Genomic DNA, 22,656 nt, shown 5'->3' with positions numbered 1-22,656 from the left:
CCCAGCCCAGCCAGCTCTCAGTCCTAGCCCTAATGTGAATTGGTGGGTATTGCAGCCCAACCTGGCCCAGCCTGCACCCCATCCTAGATCTCATACCTGCCAGTGGGTGCTATGATATGGCCCAGCCTAACCTGCCCCTAGACCTGGTCCACATGTAGTCCAAACTGGCCAAACTGGCCTGTGCTGCCCCTAACCTCAGCTCTTGGGCTCACCAGTGGGAGCTATAGCCTAACAGGGGAATTCCCCAAGTTCCTGTATCAGACCAGCTCCCAGCTTCAGATCTTGTGCAGTGGTGGGTGCTCAGCTCAACTTGACATAGCCCACCTCCTGTCTTGGTATCCATCAGTGGGTACCGTGGCCTTGCTCGACTGGTCTGCACCCATTCCAGCTCTCACCAGCATATGCTACAGCCCAGCCCTACATAGCCCACCCCTTGACTTGGCTCTTATGTGGACCAGTGGGTACTGCAACTTAGCCCAGCCTGCCCCACACCCACCCAGGCTCTTGCAAGTATCAGTGGGCACTAGGGCCTAGTCAAGTATGACCTGCCCATGGGCCCAGCTTACCCACATGCTGACTAGTGCTACAGCCATATTCAGATCAGTCTACCCTCAACCCTATTCATGCACTCACCAATGGGAACCACAGCCTAGAAGGGAGTACCCTTAGTTCCCCTACCAGGCACGCTGTCAGCCTGGATCTTGCACATGCTGGTGGCTCTGACCCAGCCTCAGCACTTGTCAACAGATGCAGCCTAGCCTTGCCTGGTCCACCTCCAGCCCCAACTCTTGTGGGTGGTACTGTGGCACAGTCCTGCATGGCCCCCATCCTGGTGATGGCATCAATGGGCTTAGCCTTCATGTGGCCACACCCCATTCTAGTCGTGTGCTGTGCCCAGCCCAGCCAGACTGTCAAGGTTTCTCCTCCCTACCAAACTACTACCAAACCTTAAACCTCCCTACCTGTGAGCAGCAGTGGAGCCCAAGCCTGGAAATTCCAGTTCCCATTCTGTGGTCATGCTTAGCTTGGTCCATCACCACCCCTAGCTTTCATGTAAGCCAGTGGGCACTGCAGATCCACAGGGCTGAACCCACATATTCCCTACAGAATCTGTCCCCAGAGCTGGTTCTCTCATGTGCTTATCAGTGTCATGGCCCTAGCCTTGTATGGTCCATTCCCTGCCCCGACATTCACTGGCAGGTACTGAGGCCTAGCCCTGTGAGGCAAGCCACCCAGCTCTAGCTTTCATGTGTGCCAGTAGGTGGTAGACGATGCCATCTGACCCAGCCCAGATCCAGACATGCCCTCAGGTTTCTCCTCTCTAAACTACTTGGTCTTAAATTCCCTAATTTACCTGTGAGTGCAGTGGCCCCCCAGTCTGTGGAAATTTCCAGAAGTCATTCCATTCCTGTAAAGTACTCCCTTGGTACGGCTCCGACTTTCACACATCCCCAAACCTCCTTCCCTGGGCCCTCCCCACTCCACTGGTGTGGGCCCTAGGGTTTTCTTCCAGTGGGACCTGCAGGTCCCCCTCCCATATATCTTTTTTTTTTTTAACAAGCAAGTATGCTGGCACACTGGCATAGTTAACACAAATTTGGCATTAGCCAGGCCCAGAATGCCTGCCAATTACTGGCTGCTTTTCTTCCAGCAGTGTTAACACTTTCCTGGGTACAAGGCAACCCCAGCAAGCAGTTGCCTACAGCTGGGGGTTTCCTTTCACTGGTGCCATTCTATATGTTAAGAGGAGACCCTGTATTTCTTGTGTTAGTCTTCAGATTTCTCGGACTTTACAGTTGACAGCTAGCAATACCTTTGCATTTTCTGTCAACTTAATGTATTTGTTTGAAGGGCAGAATGACAGACAGAGGGATAGTCTGTCTGGATTCATTCCCCACATGGCTGCAATGACAGGGCTGGGCCAGGTTGAAGCTAAGAGCATGGAACTCCACCTGGATTTCCATCCGTGGGTCGGGGACTCAAGGACTTGGGCCATCCCTTATTGCTTTCCCAAAGGCATCAACGTAGGGGAGCTGGAGCCAGAAGTGGAGCAGCTGGCATTTGAACTCACATTCTGGGACTCCAGCATCAAAGGAGGCAGCTTAACCACTGTGTCACTGCACTGACCCCAGTGTACACATTTTAAAGCAATTTGGGCCTGGCAAGATGACCTAGTGGCTAAAGTCCTCACCTTGAACACGCCAGGATCCCATACGGGTGTTGGTTCTAATCCCGGTAGCTCTACTTCCCATCCAGCTCCCTGCTTGTGGCCTGGGAAAGCAGTTGAGGACGACCTAAAGCTTTGGGACCCTGCACCCATGTGGGAGACCCGGAAGAAAATCCTGGCTCCTGGCTTCAGATTGGCTCAGGTCCAGCCATTGCAGCCGCTTGGGAAATGAACCATCAGATGCAAGATCTTTTTCTCTGTCTCTCCTCCTCTCTGTGTATCTGCCTTTCCAAAAAAATAAATAAATCTTTTTTTTTTTTAAAGCATTTCAAAAAGTTCTTTAGCTATTAGTGAAACAAAGCTGGGGGATTGGGTATTTACTCAGCAAGTAAGCTGCCTGTGCCCCACTCCTAAGCATACACTTGATTCCCTGCTCAAGCCCCTGACTCCTGACTCTAGCTTCCCACTAATGCAGAGCCTGGGAAGCAGCAGTGATGGCTCGGATAACTGGATCCCTGACTCCCACCGAGACTTGAATCACGTTCCCAGTTCCTAGCTTCAGCCAGTCCAGACCCAGGCGTGGCAGGCATTTGAAGTAGTAATCCAAAAGATGCAAGCTCTCTGCCTCGTTCCTCTCAAATAAATAGAAGTAACTAACAACACACCACGCTGCCATCAATGACCAGAATGCTAGTTTTTCAGACTCAATTACACAATCTTTAGAACCTGAAGTCTGCCCTACTGCTTGGTCAAAACCAAATCATGCTGGTCCTGGACAGGTCACGACAGAAGTACTCCTGCATTAATACTGACCGTTAAGTTCACACAATTCCTTGTTGACAAATTACTGCTCAAACCAGGAAGGACCATGCCAATGGGAGTCATGGCACCCAGTTAACCCAGGGAGGAAGAATTGTCTATAAACAGACAGGAGAACATGGCCTCTGCCTACAAGGGTACCCATTGATATAACACTCAGCTTGGGGTCAAAGAGCATACAAGGAAGACAGAGAAAAATTTATCCAGTTTTTAAAGCACACGTCAGACTCAGGTAAACAACATTCGTGAGGCCCTGGGCAATGTGGGACTCTTCAGTTCCCAGCACTCCCTTCCAGCGCATGGTTGCCATGTGGCTCAGCGACATTCACTGCTGAACTAGCTGAGTGCTGAGAGCCAGAGAAGAAGGGGTCCCCCACATGACACTGAGGGAGAGGATAAAGCTGCCTACAATTTACATGGCACAAACCTATGAAGTTGTCTTGAATAAGTATTTCTAAGTTATGAGTGCAAAGAATTTTATTTCCAAGGAAAGCTTTAATAAATCAAAACCTAAATTCAATACATTCATTAGAAGACAAGTAACTTCACAAAGCTTCTGACTTCACAACTGTAAGGCAAATGAGCAGTCTGTGCTACTCACATCAAAGCAAACAAAAGCAAACTCCACTTCCTTCCCATCTTATCACCACACGCGCATTCCTCCATGCTGCTCCCTGACTCACTCTGGTTTATTCAAAGAAACGGGGACCTGACCAACCTTTTTGCTGAATTGGTTCCTTCCCTTAAGGAGACACACTGGTGGTGACCAGTGGGACACCGCCCACGTCCCTGCTGGTGGGGCCAGAGGCCTGCCACACCTGAGACAGGTTCCCGTGGAGAAAGGCGCGGGAGCAGCCGAGACTCAGCTGTGGAGTTCCTGTCCCAAGGGTGTGGATCGCTGAGAACGCCAGCACTAAGCAGGTGGCAGGAGATAAAGAAGGCAAAAGCAAGGCTTTGGGGTTTGGGACAGTTCTTATTTAAACTCTGTGGAATCCACATGTGGGAGGCAAAAATGCAAGAACAAATAACTGCATTAACAGTGACAGGTCCAGCTGGTATAGGGAACAGAATACACGTCCAGTTCCCAGCCTTCCCATCTTCCATTTACCTACAAGCCTGAAGTTTGTAACGTGCTTGGCAAGGGGGTCAGAAGTCATTGTCACTTTCATCCAGGGGCTCAGGCTTTCGGACCCTTCGGCTGGGCTTAGCCGGTGACATAACAATGCTCTCATCTTCCAAATCATCATCATCTTCTTCATCATCTTCCATGTCAATCTCACTGTCCTCCGAGTCATCCTACAGGGAAAAGACAGCAAAATGCAACAGGGGTCCCATCTCACCACTGAGACCTTCCCTTTGTCTGACAGACTGGCCTATGCTTCTCCACTAGAAACTCAAGGAATAAAAGCACGATCAGCAATGGAGAAGCTGCCGGGCTGTGGGGCCTGAGAAGAGGACTGTGGGCTGTGCAGCGCTGGATGGAACACACCCAAGAAGCATGGCACCCCAGTGTGCGTCAGAGCTGGCAGCTGCAGGGCTGGCTTTCCCAGGTCCTCAGGAGCACCCCATACCGGCTCTATCTGGGTGGAAGATAGAAAGCAACACAGGCAGTGGGTATAAGGGGTGAAATGAAGAGCGAGCCTTCTCTAGGTCCAGGGTGACCAACCTCGTCTGTTTCATTGCAAGCTCTGTGCTACATGTAAACCAGCAAGGCTGGCCACCTCCAGCCCCTTTCCTGACAGTGAATCTAGATGCTGTAACCTTCTTACAAAAGCCAAAAACATGAGCCTGCTGCCTCTCTTGCCACTGTGCTCCTCTAGCAGAACTCCTCGAGTTGCTGAACTTACTGTCCTCCCTGGTTCCCCTGTATGCACCTGCTCATCAGCCTCCTATCACACCAATCCCCACGACTGCTCCGGCTCAGAATGAAACTCTCAGGGAAGTTCTGATGACGCTTGGCCTGTGGGCCGCACCTGACACAGCCTCAACACCATGGCTCTCAGGTCACATCTCCAACCTCCCCGGGCTTCAGTTATGACAGGTCACTGACTCAGGCATGGGGATGTCTCACAGATAATTCACCCAAGGAACATCCAAGACCAAACCCTGACATGCTCTAACCCCTTCTCAAGGGGCCTCAGCTTAGAAAACAAAGCCCTGTGTTTTTTGCTGACCAAGTCTCTCCCTTTCCCTGACACTCATGTCAATTGATCAACACAATCATGTGATCCTGAAAACATATCCAGCTTCTAGCTGTGGCTCACAACCTTTATTACCACTGCTGGAGGCTCAGCTGTGTTCACTTTTGACCTATACCAGGACCATGACAACTCCTGGGCTCATGGTTCTCCAGCTCCTTTCTGCCACACTCATTCCTCACTGCATCCTGTGAAGCCCTCCCCAGTACAACGCTATACCCACTATACCCACCACAGCCACCTGCCTTTCTCAGGCCTCCAACATCCCCGCATCAGAGAGCCCTGACTTCACAGAGAAGTCTCCCCAACCCCTTCCTGTCACTCCTTATCCCTCAAGTCTGCTCTGCTTTTCATTCTACTGCAGTCCTGGTATGGCTGGTGTGAGCCCATGCTGAGGGCTGGGCTGTTTCCACCCATGCTGTGTCCCCACCACCCTGGACACATCTGGCCGATGACCAGCTCCTGAGAGATGCACATTCTGTGGCTGGGTACTATTCCAAGGAGGACGTGCAGATGCAGGCTCTTGGAAAAGAACGGGCATCGAGGAGGCACTGAGCTCTGCAGCTCGCTGCCAGCTCATCCTCACAGGAGAGCCGACTCCACTCTCCAGGATCCTATGCTGCCAGACAGAGGAGTCAGATGGACGGGAGCTACTTAATCTCACACCTGCCTGGTTGGAACCATTCATTTCCCAGGTGCTTTCCTGGTTCCTCTAACATGTCTCCCATGAACACGAGACCCATTTTCTGAGCTACCTTGTCTGGTGGGCCATGTCCCACACTGTAGTAGAGTTGGCTTGGGACAGGCCAGCACAGTCACCTCTGTGCACAGGTAGCGACTGCAGAAAACAAAGGCTGAGAGTGAGAGAGCATTAGGTTTCTGACTCAGTTACAAGTCAGCAAAACTTGAGGTGCTTCGGGTCTGACTCAGTCTCCACCTGGCTTCCCTGAGGCCCTGGTCACGGGAGCATCATCTCTATGTTCCTCCTCCAGAACGGGGCATAGGAGAGGACTGGCCTGGAACCCTGGTCCTGTGTCATCCCTTCATGCCTATGTCATGCTTCAACTGTCTGACGACCCCCCAGTCACAACCTTCCCTGTCTTCTGGCTTGATGCTGTTCTTGTCCCATCCCAATGATCCCTTCTCAGGAGCGGCTTCCTGCCCAGGAGAGGGGCAGCAGTCTTGGGCGTGCTCTCTGTGGGCCCCGAGTGGGCAGACACACCAACAGTCAAGTCAAAATGAAAACCAACCTGCTTCTTGGAGCTGGAAGTCTTGGATTTACCTAAGAGTGCGGGTGCTGCTTCCATCTTTTGAAAGCAAGAATGGAAAGAACAGTGAGAAGGCGAAAAAAAGTATAACAAGCACATGCACGTGGACAGAAATACAGCATCAGTGAGCAAAGACAGGAGGCTGGCTCCTTCAAGGCCAAACTCCGAGCGGGGCTGACAGCAAATAGATCCCGAGCTGCTGGCAGCACCTCAGCCCAAGACCTGAGGACAGGGACCCACTAATGGGGTAGGCCAGGACTCACGTCGTCATCAGAGTCGCCACCCTGCATGGTGCCCACGATGTGCTTGTTGGGTCGTCCTGAGGGGGCAGGAGGGGAATCAGGAATTAGTCATGAAATCCTGGAAAATGGCATTACATGTTTGCTTTCCCTTAGAAAGGTTGGCAAAAAAGGAAGAATAACACTAAAGAATACATGCAAGTACAACCAACTAATCAGAACCACAACTAGTCAAAATGGAATTTCTCTGAGTCCTACAAAGAAAACAGGAAATCAGATATAAACACAAAATCATTAAAGAAAGGAATGTGTTGAGACAGTATTGTAGCCCAATGGATGGACAGCCACATGAAATACTGACTGGTTCTAGGTCTGACTGCTCCACTTCGCACGCAGCTCTTTGCTAACACACCTTGGCAGGCAGGGGGAAGACGACCAAGTACTAAGGATCCCAACACTGTGCAGGAGACCAGGATGGAGTCTCTGACTCCTGGCTTAGTTCTATTATGGGCATTTGGGGAGAAAACCAGTGGATGAAAATTCTCTTTCTCCTTGTATCTATCTCTCTCTGTTGCTTTGCCTTTCAGATTAACCAATCAATAAATCTGAAAGAAAACACACATGTAATCTATAAATGCTTTGGGGAAAAACAGTCACTGAACTCTAATTAGTTTTCATGCAGAGCAACTATTGCAAAAATTATTCCACCTTTATGGATTTCTATGTGGATTCTGGTTTGGTTTTTAAATAGGTTGCTTTTCAAAGCTCCTCATTATCGGAGGTGTCTTCTATTCCTCCCATGGAGGTCAAGAATGCTCAAACATGGCTACTGCTAGAACTCTGGGGCTGTCTTCCAAGTGAGGGGACCGTTAGGAGGGCAGAACTGCACCTACACGGGAGGCCCAAGAAGGAGCTCGGCCTGAGGAGGAGCCTGTGTGGGTGGCACAGAGAGCAGCTGGCTCAGGGCAGGCCTGGAGGGACGACTGAGCACCAATGACGAAAACCCTCTACAGTCCCACAAAACGTAGAACACATGTCGCTTGGAGCCCTTGCTTCCAGGCCTGGAAAAGGACCATGTGACTCCAGTCTACAGGCCAAGTAACCTAGAGAATTTAGGAGAACCCACGCTCAAATTAAGTGGTCTTGGGCTAATTGAACATGTTTTATGTATGGCTTCCACCCATCAACTTAAGAGTCAAACTTAATAAATGCTATGTCATGAAGCTACTACAGAATCTCAAAAAAGTAAAAGGAAACTAGGACACCTAATTAGCATATCAAAAAGAAGCATAATAAATGAAGACCACTGAGCTGGGACTAAAAGAAAACAGTTAACAATAAAAGTTTATGCCTGAAGAGTTGCTTAGATCTGGAGACCTCTGCAGACTTCACTGTCTGAGCATGCCTAAACCAAAAACCCCAAAATCAACATTTTTTGAGTACTGAGCTACTAAAGAAATTTCATATTTCAGAGCTTTTCAGATTAGGTAGCTTAACTCACACAAAATGATGAAATGAAGATGGCTTTAGCCTTGAAATGTATTAGCTATATAAGAAAATTGTGCAAAACATGGACAGGTGGTAGATAACAAATCTTTTTAAGAAAAAAAAAAAAACAGGGCAACTGGATAGCACCTATTACAATAAGATTTTACGGAATCTTTGACCTAAAAGTTCCATTGTTAATGGTGCATCTTAAACACTGACAGGGGCTGCAACCACGTGCCGTGCTGGCATCCCCTACAGGTGTTGGTTCATATCCCAGATATTCCACTTCCAATCTAGCTTCCGGCTAATGGCTTGGGAAAAGCAAGAGAAGACGGGCCAAGTGGTTGGTTGGGTCTCTGCACCCATCTGGGAGACCAGGGTGATGCTCCAGGATTCTGGCTTAAATAAAGCCCGGTCCTGGACACCTGTGGGCATTTGGGGACTGAGTCAGTGGGTAGAAGATTTCTCTCCCCTTCTCAGTCACTCTTTCTTTTTTAAAAAGACTTATTTCTTCTTATTGGAAAATCAGATATACAGAGAGGAAGAGAGACAGAGAGGAAGACCTTCCATCCACTGGTTCACTTCTTATGTGGGTGCAACAGCTGGAGCTGAGCCAAGCTGAAGCCAGGAGCCTGGAGTTTCTTCTGGGTCTCCCACACACGAGTGCAAGACCCCAAGGCTTTAGCCCGTCCTCAACTGCTTTCCCAGTCCACAGCAGGGAGCTAGATGGGAAGCGGGGCTGCCAGGATTAGAACTGGAGCCCATTTAGGATCCTGGTGTGTTCGAGGTGAGTGCTTTAGCCACTACACTATTGTGTCAGGCCCAATTCTGCCTTTCAAATAAACAAATAAATCTTCAAAATAATAATAGGGACCAGTGCTTTACTTCAATTGGCTAATCACCTCAAAGAGCTAGGATCCCATATAAGTATCGGTTTGTATCCTTGCTGCTCTATTTCCCATCCAGTTCCCTGCTTGTGGCCTGGGAAAGCAGTAGAGGATGGCCCAAAGCCTTGGAACCCTGCACCCACATGGGAGACCTGAAAGAAGCTCCTGGCTCCTGCTTCTAATCGGCTCAGAAGTATAATAAATAAAGTTTATATATTCTATAAACAAAAGAAGTAGCCACTGTGGCCACTTGGAGAATGAACCAGTGGATGCAAGATCTTTTTCTCTGTCTCTCCTTCTTTCTTTAAATCTGCCTTACCAATAAAAATAAATAAATCTTTACAAAGTAATTACAACAAAAACTGAAAGGAAGATGCAGAATCCTACACATAGTTTCATCCCACATAAGTTAAAGAACTTTCAGGCCATCTTGGCGCCTACATCTGGCTGTGTGTATGTGTGAGTGTGTGCACACATGCATGGAAGGCAATCTGCAGAAAGGCCGCCAGCACACACAGCACTCTAGGGTGGGAAGGGACAGGCCAGGCCCTGCGGGAACAACCACATCTGTTCAACTGTGTTGCCTGAATCTTTTACAACAAAAGAAACCAGAACATTTTTGAAAAGCCAGTAGTGTTCATCTAGGCTCTTGTGCTGCACATTAACTCTGGCCACAGGCATATAATGAATGGCGCTGAGGGCAGCTCCAGTTCCAGAAGTGAAGCTTCCCAACACAGGCAGGGGCCCCAGGTCTATGCGATGAACCTCAAGGCCCGGCCTTGAGTGGGGCAACCACATTAGTGCCAAGATGACCCAGAGCACTGTGAGAGCCTAAGCACAACAGCAGTGGTAGACCCGATGTCACTCACTACACACAGGTGGGCTCCAGCGTGAGCACGGCGTCCTGTGACGCAGGACATAGCGAGAACGTGTGAAGTAAGCTGCACTACCTTGCATGAGCACCTCCATCGCCGTCCGCGGCTTGCTCGGCCGCCTCTCTTCCACCTCACTGTCGGACTCGTCGTCCTCCTGGATGTCTATGTCTGAGTCATCATTACCTGGCAGGAGCACAAGGAGGCAAAGCACAAGAGGAGCTCTGTCACTGCAAAGAAAACCAAAACCCACTTGGGTCCAAGACAACACAGGGACAGAACAGAACCCTGAGATGTGAGTTCTGTGAGCCACAGAATGTCAGTGCATCCCTCAAGGGCTTTAATATAACCAACCTGGAAATCACCATTTCCCAAAAAGCTTTAAGGAACAGTTAGGGCTTGGTGCTGTAGTGCAGCTGGTAAAGCTGCTGCCTGGGATGCTTTATGGCCACCAGTTGGAGTCTTGGTTATTCCATTTCTAATGCAGCTCTCAGTTATGGAGGCTGAGAGCAATGGAAGATGGCCCCTGCCAACCAGGCTGCCAGCCTTGGCCTAACTCAGCCGCGGCCACTGTGGCCATTTGGAGAGTGAACCAACAGATGCTTCTCTGTAACTATCTCTCTGTAAGACTTTTCTTTGTAACTCTGCCTTTCAAATACAAAATAAATCTTGAAATAAATTCAGCTTGGCAACAGGCTGATCCTCCAGCTTGTGGCATCTTCATTCCATACCAGTGCTAGTCATGTCCCAGCTGTTCCATTTCTGATCTAGCTCTGATTGTGGCCTGGGAAAGCAACAGAGGATGGCCCAAGATCTCAGAACCCTGCACCCATGTGGGAGACCCGGAGGAAGCTCCTTGGCTTTGGTCAGCTCAGCTCAGCTCTGGCCATTGCAGCCACTTGGTGAGTAAACCAGCAAATGGAAGAACTCTCTCTGTCTGAAGTCTGAGTTCAGTAGGTAAAGCGAGCCTAGTGAGCAAGACCCCAGTATCCAGCCTTGCTCACTACTGGGAAGTGAAGGCTGGACTGCTCTTGGTGTCAGTTGACCTGAAACCAGAAAGGAGAGGAGCTGCTTTGGTAAGAGGGGCCTCTCAGCAGGCTCTGAAACTCACTAGAGACAGCCCAGAAAACAGACAGACAGTAAGATGCAGAAGGAAATGGCAGATCCTGATGCTTCAGGTTTAGATCCTTAATACAAGAGGGAATAACAGATCTCACCCAGAAAAAGCCATCAGCAAGAAGTCCAGTCCAATGTGGCAAAGCTGTCAACTCAACAGCCAGACCACGTGCCCCTGCTGCTGGCTCGACAGCACAGGGAGGCTGGCAGAGAGGAGTGTGAGTCAGCTGCACAGAGCACTCCTTCCAGGACCCAGGCCTACGCGCTGGCACTGCCTGCCTCTCTACCCGCGGACACCTTGCCGAGTGAGTCCGCATAACTAGGGACATTCTGAGCGGGCAGGGGGGACTATCATTACACATGTGGGCCCTCCCCTGCGTGCCCACTTAGTTCCAATGCCTATTTGCCTTCAGCATGCCAAGCCAAATTCTCTATTGTAGTTACAAATAATTCTAACTAAATGTATCATTTAAACAGGGCACATATTACTACAATTAGCGCAAGAACCAAATGCACTTTAACCCCTATGTAATTTAAACCAATCTCTTGAATGGACTTAAAAGGTACCTCAGAAACTGCCTTCTGGGGTATTTCTTTACCTATAATTATGTTTTGCACATTTAAAAATTCAAAACAGCAGATCCTACCACAACAAAAGAAGAGTTGAAAGAAAATACTTTTTAAAGCAAAGGTAGGGCCTGGCGGCGTGGCCTAGTGGTTAAGGGCCTCACCTTGAATGCATATGATCCCATATGGTCTCTGGTTCTAATCCTGGCAGCTCCACTTCCTCTCTATCTCTCCTCCTCTCTATATATCTGACTTTGTAATAAAAATTTAAAAATAAATAAATAAATAAAGCAAAGGTAAAAAAAAAACTGGTATGATAATTCTCCCAGGTAGCAGAGGGGGCCCAAAGAAGTCTCTGGAGAAAGCTTGCCTGACCTCCAGCCTTGAGCAGCCGCCTCTCCTCCTCCTTCAGCTTGTTCTGCATCAGGCGCAAGGTGTTCTCAGCCTCCTGTGGAAGATGAGGAGTGAGGCTCAGAAGAGGCAGCCCCGCTGGGGACTTGGCTCTCTACACAGTGTGACACGGCTGAGTGTAACACTCAGAACCAGTGAGAGTGAAAGGAAGGGGAAGAGAACCAGCACCAGCAGGTCCAGTCGGCCACACACTGTGGGAGGTGCTCCTATACGACTCAGCATCACCACGTGAGTACATGGGACAGCAGCACAACAGACAAGGTTTGATGGCACAGGTACAGCCTCTGACTCCCCGAGAAGCAAGTATGGGTTTTAGGGCCCAGTGCAATGGCTCTGTGGCTAAATCTCTGCCTTGCAAGCGCCAGGATCCCATATGGACACTGTTTCATGACCCGGTTGCTCCACTTCCCATCCAGCTTGCTGCTTATGGCCTAGGAAAGCTGTGAAGGATGGCCTAAAATCTTGGGATCCTCATGTGGGAGACCAAAAAGAAGCTCCTGGCTCCCGATTTTGGATTGGCTCAGCTCCAGCTGTTGTGGCCACTTGGAGAGTGAAACAGCAGGTAGAAGATCTTTCTCTTTGTAAATCTGATTGGCCTTTCCAATAAAAATAAATAAATAAATATATATATATATATACACAAAATATATATATATATTTTAGTAAAAAGATGTATTTCATTTGAAAGGCACGGCATCAGGCAGGGCAAGAGACAGAGGCAGAAAGACATCTTCCATTCACTGGTTTACTCCATAAATTGCCGTAACAGCCAGGGCTGGGCCAGGCAGAAGCCAGAAGCCTACAACTACCTCTGGGTCTCCAACACAGACCCAACAGCAAGACCCAAGCACTTGCGTCATCTTCCACTGCATTCCCAGGTGAATTGGCAGGGAGTTGAACTGGAAACAGAGCCACTGGGATGTTCTGATATGGGATGCTGGTCACACTGGTAGCTAGCACATGTCCACACATCAGTTCTGCTGGTCATCCCTGGACAACACAGTGACTCCACGTCATCCCAATGCCAAGTCTGTACAACAGCCTACCTAACTCAAAGTTGTCAAGAGTGTGGCAAAGAGGGACATGGTATGCTACCTTGACCACAGAGTCTCAATGACTACTCTTGGTAAAGATGAACCATGCCTAAAAGATGTGGTGACAGCGTGTTCCCCGTTCCCTGCTCAGAATTCCACATATGCCAGCATCTGGAATGTTCTCTCCTGAAAAGCATGGGTTGACAGGAACTGGACAGCTGGTCAGGTGGGTTCTGGGTCACTCATACTTGTTTTCCACAATCAGTAAACCTCTACTCCTCTCTATAAAGCAGTCTCTAATGAATTATCTTGGGTGACTCAGTAACTAGGGCTTGAAAATAAACCTTAAATGAACCAATGAAGCAAGTTTTTGGAACTGTCCTCAAGATCAGCTCAGCCGTGCAGTGCACACTAACCCAGAGAGGGCAGCAAGCCCGGCACAGCTCACATGCTGTGGGACCACACGGCTCCCACGTGACCCAACCCGGATAACCTAACACAACCGACTAAGCCGGGAGGTAAACACGAGGCTTCCAACAACAACTCCAGACTATGAGGGTGACATGTGCGAGTGGATGTCACCAAGTACAAAGCAATAGACCAAAAGGAACAGGCTGTTTGGACAGGCTGAGTGCTTACCTCAAACCTCTCTTGCTCCATTCTATGATGATCTTCAAGTTGTTGTTCTAGGTACGCTAAATTTCGAAACTTCTCGAGATAAATATCATACTGCTTTTGCAATTCTTCCTCAATCTTCTCATACTCATCCATAAAGGCAGGCCTAACGCGACAAAGCAGTAAAGGATTAAGCACACACTGGAGTTCAAACCTGCTCTTCAGCTTCCAGAACTGTTCTGGCCTTCCTTGGCAGGGCTGATTAGAGAAGGCCTTCACTCCAATCACTTTCCTTTTCACCCCTAAACAGTGCTTCTTCTTCTTCTTTTTTTTTAAATTGGGAAGTCACATATACAGAGGAGGATGAGAGACAGAGAGGAAGATCTTCCGTCTGATGATTCACTCCCCAAGTGACCGCAATGGCTAGAGTTGCACCCATCTGAACCCAAGACCCCAGAGCCTCTTTTAAATCTCCCATGCAGGTGTAGGGTGCCAACGCTGTGGGCCATCCTCGACTGCTCTCCCAGGCCACAAGCAGAGAGCTGAATGGAAAGCAGGGTCACCAGGATACAAACTGGTGCCCATACGGGATCCCAGTGTGTGTAATGCAAGGACTTTAGCTGCTAGGTTACTACACCAGCCCAGGTGCTTCTTTCCAAATCACAAAAATGTGCCCTTGATAACAAACTGAAATGATCCAGAAGGCATGAAGTCTAACAATCACTTACAATCCCAACTCCAGGTATAAGCCCTTAATTCCCGATACACATTTTTCCAAACTTTTCTGCACATACAGATCGGAATTAGCTGTCAACAGCCATACCACCCTGAATGCACTCGATCTTGTCTGATCTCAGAGACTAAGTAGGGTCCAGCCTGGTTAGTACTTGAATGGGAGACAGTAATTAACTTTCCAACAACCCCAGCTGCAGACAGCTGCCTCAGCTGCCTTGTACCTAGGTAAGCATTCCACTGCTGTGAGAAAAGCAGCTAACAGCTGGCAGGCATCCTGGGCCTGGTGAATGCCAAATTTGTGTTAACCATACCAGTGTGCCAGCATACTTCCTTATTCTATTCAATTTTTTTAAAGATATGTAGGGGGCAGATGCCTGCAAGCCAGCAGACGGGTCTGGAGACCTGTGTGTGAGTGTGCGGGGGCCTTGTGTAGTCAGGCAGGCCTCAGGCTGCCACAGCAAACTGCTGAAAGACTGGGGGCCTGTGAGCTAGCGGGCATGAGGGGCTGTGGATTGCTCAGAGAAGGTCTGGAGATGTGTGGGAGGGAGGACTGCTGAGGGAGAACATGACAGGTAAGGCATGATTTTTGGGGGACTTGCACCAAACCAAGCTACTAGAGTTGCAGGTAAACAAGGGGGCTGAGACCGGTGGTTTAGAGCAGGGAAACTGGAAGACCTTTTGAGGCCAAATCAGTACACCAAACCATATGAGAAACCTGAGTTGGGTTTGTTGGTATCGACCACAGCCTACCAGTGCATACAAAAACCATGGCTGGGGGCCCACCTGGCAGGGCTTGGCCACAGTACCCACCAGTGAGTACTGAGGCAGAGTGTTAGGCTGGGCCATGACACTAACCAGCTCATGAGAGAACTGGGTCTGGAGCAAACTGTGGGAGATCGTGGGCTCACCACTGAGGACTCCCACACCAGCTGGTTTGCTCAAGGTTGGGGTAGTGATGGGTTGAGCTAGATATGATCATGGTCATGGAACTCACCAACACTCATAGGTGCTGGGATTGGGAACACGCTGGGCTGGTCCAGGCTATAGCACCTGTAAGCACACCCAACAATAGGGTGTGGGGCAAACCGGCCACAACATCCACCAGCACACACAAAGGTTGAGACTGGGGGGCAGACTGTGCCAGGCAAGGATCTAGTAATCACTGGCATGCGTGAAATCTGGGACTGGGAATGGGCTGTTGAGAGAACCCCCCTGGTAGGCCATCACTCCCGCTGCTGAGTACGAGAGTCAAGGCTGGGTGTTGGTGAAACTGGGCAAGGCTGCTTTACTTGTTGGCAAATATGTGGGTTGGTTCCGGGAGTTTATCAGGCAGGGCTGGGCCAAACCATAGCACACTGGCATTCACAGGAGCCAGGATGGGGTGTGAACCTGCTGAGTTACACTAGGCTATCACACCTACCAGTTTGCATGAAAGTGAAGGATAGAGGCAGGCTGGGTAGGGCTAGGTTGCAGCACCCACCAATGAGAGTTGGGACAAACGGTAGGGAGTGGGGTGCAGGCCAGGCCAGGCCAATCAGGCTGCAGCATCTGAGGGCAAAGGTCAAGATGGGGGATGGGTTATTCAGCGCTGGATTGGAATAAGCACTGGCACACTCAGAATCTGTGGTTGGGAACAGGCCTGGTCGGGGAGCTAAGGAGATGCCCTGGCTGGGCTGTGGTTCTCACTGGTGAGCATGACAGCTGGAATGGGGACAGCGAACTAGACTGGACATGGCTATAGCATTCCTTTGCACTGTGGACTGGGTCTAGGGTGTGTCAGACCAGGTTAGGTTCCAGCACCTAGTTCCCAGAAAAATGAGGAATTCTTTGTTCCAAAGCATTACTATAAAACCAGTGTAAGAACCAGTGCAAAGTACTTCAACAACTATATTACTGTGACAGTATAAAACAGTGAAAAATAGTGATAAAAGTTTGGAAATAAGAAAAGAAGAACGTGGGTCCAGCACAAAAGTATAGCAGCTAAAGCACTAGCCCTAAATGTGCCGGGACCCCATATGAGCGTTGGTTCTAATCCCGGCGGCCCCACTTCTCAACTGGCTGATGTCATTTGAGGAGTGAACCAGTGCATGAAAGATAGATCCATTAATCTCTTTCCTCTCACCTTTGTCTTTCAAATAAGTGGACAAATTAATCTTTTTGCAGAAGTCCCATGAACGTAGGTGTTTTGAGCCCCTCTGACCCATGACTATTCTCTGAAAATGTGTTCCCAGTGAGGTCAAGTCAGCAAAAACATCTCACTGACCAGTGAGGAGTCATCAAAATCTAGAATCTATTCAAACCACGAGATGGGAGTATGTTTCTGTTTCCATTTGTTTCTGGCAAGATCTTCCAAGAACAAGTCTCATGTAACTTTCCCCATCTGGATTTACTTATTTTGCTTTGCATTCCAAGAAGTTATAAAAGCTTAAAGAATTTAGTGGTTTTCCAGACAAATTAAATGCAGGAAAGAGGAGTCAGGCAGTCTGCTCAGTGGACCAAGCAACACAGGCACGTTTCGGGACAGAGATGCCTCTGAGAGGCCTTCTCACTGCTCTGGCACTTGGTCCCTTCTAATCCCTCAGTCTCTGTCCTTCCTTCCTTTCTTTTTGTTTGTTTTGTTTTACTTTTAAATATTCATTTATTTAAAAGAGTGAGAGACAAAGAGATCTTTCATCACTCATTCGCTTCCTGGATGGTCACTATGGCTAGTACTGGGCCAGGCCAAAACCAGGAGCCCAGAACTCCTTCCAGGTCTCCTACATGGCAGCAGGGCCCCAGCACTTGGCCATCTGCTGCTTTCCCAGGCACACCAGCAAGGAGCTGGGTGGAAGCACAACAGAAGTGATGCAGGTGTCACAATGGTAACTTAACTTACAGCACCACAGGCGAGAACCCTCTACTTTTTGGTCCCCTATTTTTAATTTGTTCATTTGAGAACCAGAGAGAAAGATGGATAGTGAACTTCCATCTGCAGGCTCATGCCTCAGATGTCTGTAATGACTAGGATTCGGATAAAGCCGAAATTTCAACCCGAGTCTCCCTTCTGGGTGACAGGAACTCAACTAGTTTAACCATTAATGCTGCCACACTGGAAGGAGAGTGTGCCAGGAGCCGGAAGTGGACAGGACAAGACAACCAGGCACTCAGATACGGGGTGCAGTTGTCTTAAACCAGTGTCTTAATTGCAAGCCTAAATGCTTGCCCCTTTATTTCTAAAAATGTATTTTTTAAACTAATTTTTAAAGATTTATTTATTTTTATTGGAAAGGCAGATATACAGAAAAGAGAGACAGAGAGAAAGATCCTCCAGTGGAAGATGGCCCAAGTGCCTGTGCCTCTGCACCCATGTGGGAGATCCAAAAAAAACCTTTCACTTCTGGCTCTGGACTACCCAGCTCTAGCTGCTGTAGCCAACTGGGAAGTGGACCAGCAGATGCAAGATCTGTTTCTCCCTCTTACTCTCCCTGTAACTCTCACAAGTTAATATTGAAAACAAAACACTAACACATGGTAATTATACATATTTTGGGGGTACAGCAACATTCTATTCATGCAAAGGATGTTTCATGATCAGGCCAGGGTAACTGGCATATGTGTCCCCTCGACATTTATCTTTTCTTGGTGTTGGGAACGTTCGTAATCTCCCAGTTGCTCAGAAACAGCCCGTGAACTGTCGTCAGCCCTCGTTCCTGGTCTAGCGTATTCTCGTTTCACATTTACCTGACGCTCTGCAGGGTCTGGAGACGCTTCCGATTTCTTTCCAGTTCTAATTTCCTCTTTTCAATTTTGGCTTCTAAATTAGCTTCATCAGAGGCCACATTATTGAGCAGGTCCTTTGTCTTCTGAACCTGCACCTGCATTTGACAGGAAACAGAGACAATATGTCAGTGAGGACCACCACTCTGACTCCTGAGAGGAACTTTCCAACTCTCAGCTGTCAATATCATGCAGAAAGCACTACAGTAAACAAAGCAAAAAGGATCCACCTAACTATTTCCAAGAGGAAAGTCACAGAGATCCAAAAAAAAAATCATTCACCAGGATCCCATATGGGTACATTTCTACCCAGAGATACAAAGATGATCGATGTCCAGACCGACAGAGAGAGAGGTCTGACATCTGCCTGGAGTGCCTGCATGTGACTGGGCACATATCACCAGGAGCCAGTGGCTACCCTTGGCAGCAATCAGGCGGCTCCTCTGGTCAGAAACGGCCACTTTCAGAAAACCTGTTCCCACAAGTACACTTGAACTGGAAGAATGCGAAACGACCCGTGGTGGGCTCAGCCCTGACCCACAGCCTGCTGGGACTGAGAGAAGAAGGTTCCTCTCCTTTCCACTCCAGAGGAGCCACTCTGCTGGTAAAATCAGTGGCAAGGCTGTGCAACAGGAGCCCGGGCAGCAGGCTGGGCAGGAAAGGGACAGGGCCGGGGCCAGGGCTGGCAGCCACAGACATCTCTGCTCTCTGAGAGTCCACGGGAAGCAGTTGTGGCCAAAGCAACACATGGCATCCTCACACGGGTATGCCTGGGAGGCTGGTTCAGGCAGGAGCCTGGCAGCTCAGAGCTCCTGTCTGCTGCAGCAGGAGTCCGGCTGCATCCCCAAGGTGTCTTCCCATCCCAGATGGTCCCCCTGCAGGGCTTGGTACAAGAGCCGACACCCCCAAAGGCTTCCTGTTCACTTGCAGGTCTCTCTGTAGCTTTGGGGTACATGGAGGAGTGTAAATGGTTTGACTCTTTTTGTTTGGACACCACGACACTTGCAGGACAGCAGTCCTACAGAGCACTGACTGCAGTTCCAGGGCCTCCAGTGGGCACATGCCCACTCACAGGGTCAAAGTCAGATTAAAACCCACCACATCAATTTGACATTAAAAACAAAAATTACTTTTTACATATAATCTGTTCATTACATGAGACGAGCAATGTGTAAATGCAAACATTTTCCCTGGTTTTCTAAAAACAATGATGTGTACTTCCCAACTCCTCCCACGTATCTGCACTGCTGGGATCACTGAGGCTTCCCACACCGGAGATGCCTCAGGGATGGCCACCAGGACAGCAACTGTGCCCACCTGAGGCTTTCCACAGATGACTGCAACATGTGCAGCTGACTCAGCCAGGACACTGGCAAACAGGAGGGTGTCATTTTCAAACTACAAAGAATCACAAACTCACAGAAAAGTAAAACTTGTCTCTGGTCTCTTAGTCAGAGATGAGATCAGTCCTGGCCTGCACAGTCACAATCAGTGCTCCCAGTGCCCCACGCCACAGGCACCAGCACCCTCTCCACTCCACAGCTGAAGAGACAGAGGGACCTACAGCTTGGCAACTTGGCTCAGATCACACAGCTGACTCCCTGTCACTGTCTGCCTTCCGAGGGAAGCCTCTGCATGAGAGAAGCAAACGCGCTGAGCGGATAGGCTGGGGACCACTCTTCCAATGCAGCGCTTTTTAACATTAAGAAAGCTTAGAAAACACTGACTTGGCCAGCCAGGAGGAATCCGTAAAGTAAGACAATGCATTATGTACTGAAATAATGCATTAACCTTCAGTAACAACAGAAACTAATATCTGTAACGAAGGGAAAAACAACAGTAAGAAGCAGGCAAGATTTCGTAAAAACTTTTCTATAAATTCTCAATTTCCCCACTAATTTTTTTTTTTTTAACTAGAAAGGCAGTTCTAAAGAGAGAAAGCGAGACACAGAAAAAGATCTTTCATCCGCTGATTCACTCCCCAAGTGGCTAGAATGACCAGAGCTGAGCCAATCTGAAGCCAGGAGCCAGGAGCCTGTCTGGGTCTCCCACGCAGGCGCAGGGTTCCAAGGCTTTGGACCTTCTACTGGTTTTCCCAGGCCACAAGCACGGAGCTGGATGGGAAGTGCAGCAGCCAGGACCACAACTGGTGCTCAATTGGGATCTTGCTGCTTACAAGAGGAGGATTAGCCAATCAAGCCATTGTGCCAGACCCTAATAAATACTTATTACATCCACCTTGTTTGTGGATTGAACACTTAAGAAAAAGGTATTTCTGAGTCCCAAGAAGAAAAATATTAAATAGGGACTGGTGTTGTGATGCAGTAGGTTAAGCCCCCTACAGTGCTGGCTCAGTTGCTAGATGGGCCTGCGAAGCAGCAGAAGACAACCTGAGTACATGGGCCTCTTTATGTGGGAGCCTCAGATGGAGCTCCTGGCTTCCGGCTTCAGCCTGCTCCACACCTGGCCCAGCCCTGACCACAGTGGCCATCTGGGGAGTGCGCCAGCCGGAGGGGGATCTTCCTGTCTCTCCCCTTCCCTCTGTTATTCTGCCTTTCAAACTTTTTAAAATAATAAAAGCAGAGTAATCTTACCAGTATCTCTTTTATTGCAATTCTCATTACTTTTTCAGTCTCATTGATTTCCAGCGGTCTTGCAATGGCTTCTGTTCTCAGTTCCTAGAGCAAACAAAAAAACATTTTCATATATTTTCAGAAAAATTGTTTCAAAACCAATGTTCTTAGATCTAGACATGGCTCAACGACCAATTCTCAACATTTCATTGCAGTGTGGATCTCTGATACCACACTTCCCCCTCGCCTCCCTCAAGGCCGGCCCAGGCTCCGAATGCCCTCCTGGCCTCACTCCACAGCTCAGGATCCTCAGCCTGTAGCTCCGCGGGCACCAACTCCACCTGTAAATGTGAATGCAACAGTGCCTTCTTCTCCCTTACATCTGCATCCTCATCGCCACTCTGCTCATGTGACTCCCGAACAACATGGCGAGATGTGCTGCCTGCATCCCTTATCAGCTCCATAAGTTTCCTGTGACTAAGCCCTGCATGGTGCTTATCTCTGACTCAGGCTCACCTTGTCCCAACCCTCGTGTTAACCAGGAGCCAATCAGGGTGGCAGTACTGGATGCTTCTGAGAAGTGGGCTGCATTATGAGGTTTGCCAGACTGAACGTGTGTCCCATTTCCCCGGCTCCTGTGTTGAAATCCTCCCATCATGATGATACTGGGAGGTGAGGTCACAGGGCTGTATGCCCAGGAAGGGCATGAGCGCCCTGACAAGAGACCATGCAGAGCTCTTTGACACTGGTCACACAAGGTCTAGCAGGAGGGAACAGGCTCTCACCAGCTATCACACCTGTGGGGTCCCTGATCGAGAACGGTGAGAATGACATGTGTGTTTGTTTATACACCTCTCAGGGTAGTGCATGCTGTCGTGGTAACCCAAGTGGACTAGACGAGGCTCATGGCCGAGGTATCAAACACCATCCGTGCTTCCTCTACTGAGTGGTGCACTTCATCTCCACACGGGGAAAACACCACCAACAGGGACAGCTTGCTTACTCGCTGCTTGCTTGAAGAGGAAGAGCTCGCTGCCTTGCCGTGGTTGGTGATCACTGGTGGGGGACAGCCTCGGCACCAGGCAAGGTTAACGTGTGGCGGAGTGGGTGAGGGCAGGGAAGCACCCACTGCCAAACGCTGGTTAAAGGCAGTGGATGGAATAAGGACGCACCAAAGTTCCTTCCCAAGGCCACATCAACTGCAGCTGATGGGGAGCGGCTGCCAATCAGCAATCCCAAACTTTGCTGTGGTGAGTGTCACCCAGGAGATTTCTGCAACTCCCAATGTCATCAGAGTGATTCCCTGGTGATCCCCAGGTAGCGAGGCTGGCACACGTGGGTGTAGCCAAGCACTTCTCACGAAGGATGCTGCGGCCAAGGAAGTTGTGAGGAACAAGCACCAGGACCAGAAGGGCTGGCACAGGCATGGGAGGACAGTCTCAGCCACACAACACACATCCACCTCTCTCAGCTGGCACGTACCAGAGCAGGAAGAGGAGCTCATGTTTGATACAACTCTCCCAGGAAGCATGAGTTACACAACTGAAAGGAACCAAGAGACACAAGGGAGAAGCAGAACTGAAGAGGAAATGTGCTTGGTGAGGGAAGTTACTTTGACACTGCTCACCCTCAGCTCAACCTCCTTGCCCAGCAAGTCATACAGGGATGCTCCTTTGGAAGTGATCTCAGAAGCAAGCTGCCTGGCTGCTTTCAGGTCGGCCACCTGGAAGAAAAACACCAACCCAGAAACCTCAGTGAGGGGTTTGATTTGGCATTCAATGCTTACCAGTACAGCTGCTTCCTTCCAGCCGGAAGCTGCACCACAGGACACACTTCAAAGTGCCACACACCAACCTGCCACAGCTGAGAGCTCTCAGGACAGCTGCTGAGGACACCTGGGCCAAGCAGACA

General features: G+C 49.3%; 1 protein-coding gene across 4 annotated transcripts in view; it reads right to left on the bottom strand.

Annotated features, from left to right (window-relative positions):
- The window catches only part of LOC121167931 (clusterin-associated protein 1), a 43,779-nt gene that overhangs the window by 11,460 nt on the left and 9,663 nt on the right, over window positions 1-22,656 (bottom strand). Inside the window, exons 5-13 of one of the 4 annotated variants that reach the window (XM_040997657.1) lie at window positions 22,373-22,468; window positions 20,767-20,850; window positions 18,137-18,270; window positions 13,706-13,847; window positions 11,997-12,069; window positions 10,017-10,124; window positions 6,716-6,771; window positions 6,435-6,491; window positions 4,095-4,282 (exon numbers count right to left, since the gene is read on the bottom strand). In XM_040997657.1, the coding sequence (XP_040853591.1) occupies window positions 4,133-4,282; window positions 6,435-6,491; window positions 6,716-6,771; window positions 10,017-10,124; window positions 11,997-12,069; window positions 13,706-13,847; window positions 18,137-18,270; window positions 20,767-20,850; window positions 22,373-22,468 (900 nt within the window). In that variant the 3' untranslated portion in view covers window positions 4,095-4,132. Of the gene's footprint in view, window positions 1-3,631; window positions 4,283-6,434; window positions 6,492-6,715; window positions 6,772-10,016; window positions 10,125-10,808; window positions 10,985-11,996; window positions 12,070-13,705; window positions 13,848-18,136; window positions 18,271-20,766; window positions 20,851-22,372; window positions 22,469-22,656 lie in introns of those variants that run through there. The other 3 variants (XM_040997656.1, XM_040997658.1, XM_040997659.1) reach the window with 3 other exon arrangements.

This window comes from Ochotona curzoniae, unplaced genomic scaffold (assembly GCF_017591425.1).
Source record: "Ochotona curzoniae isolate NIBS_2020 unplaced genomic scaffold, NIBS_Ocur_1.0 patch433, whole genome shotgun sequence".
Lineage (NCBI taxonomy): Eukaryota > Metazoa > Chordata > Mammalia > Lagomorpha > Ochotonidae > Ochotona > Ochotona curzoniae.
Note: the sequence above shows the minus strand (reverse complement) of the source record. Positions and strands in the feature narration are given on the sequence as shown.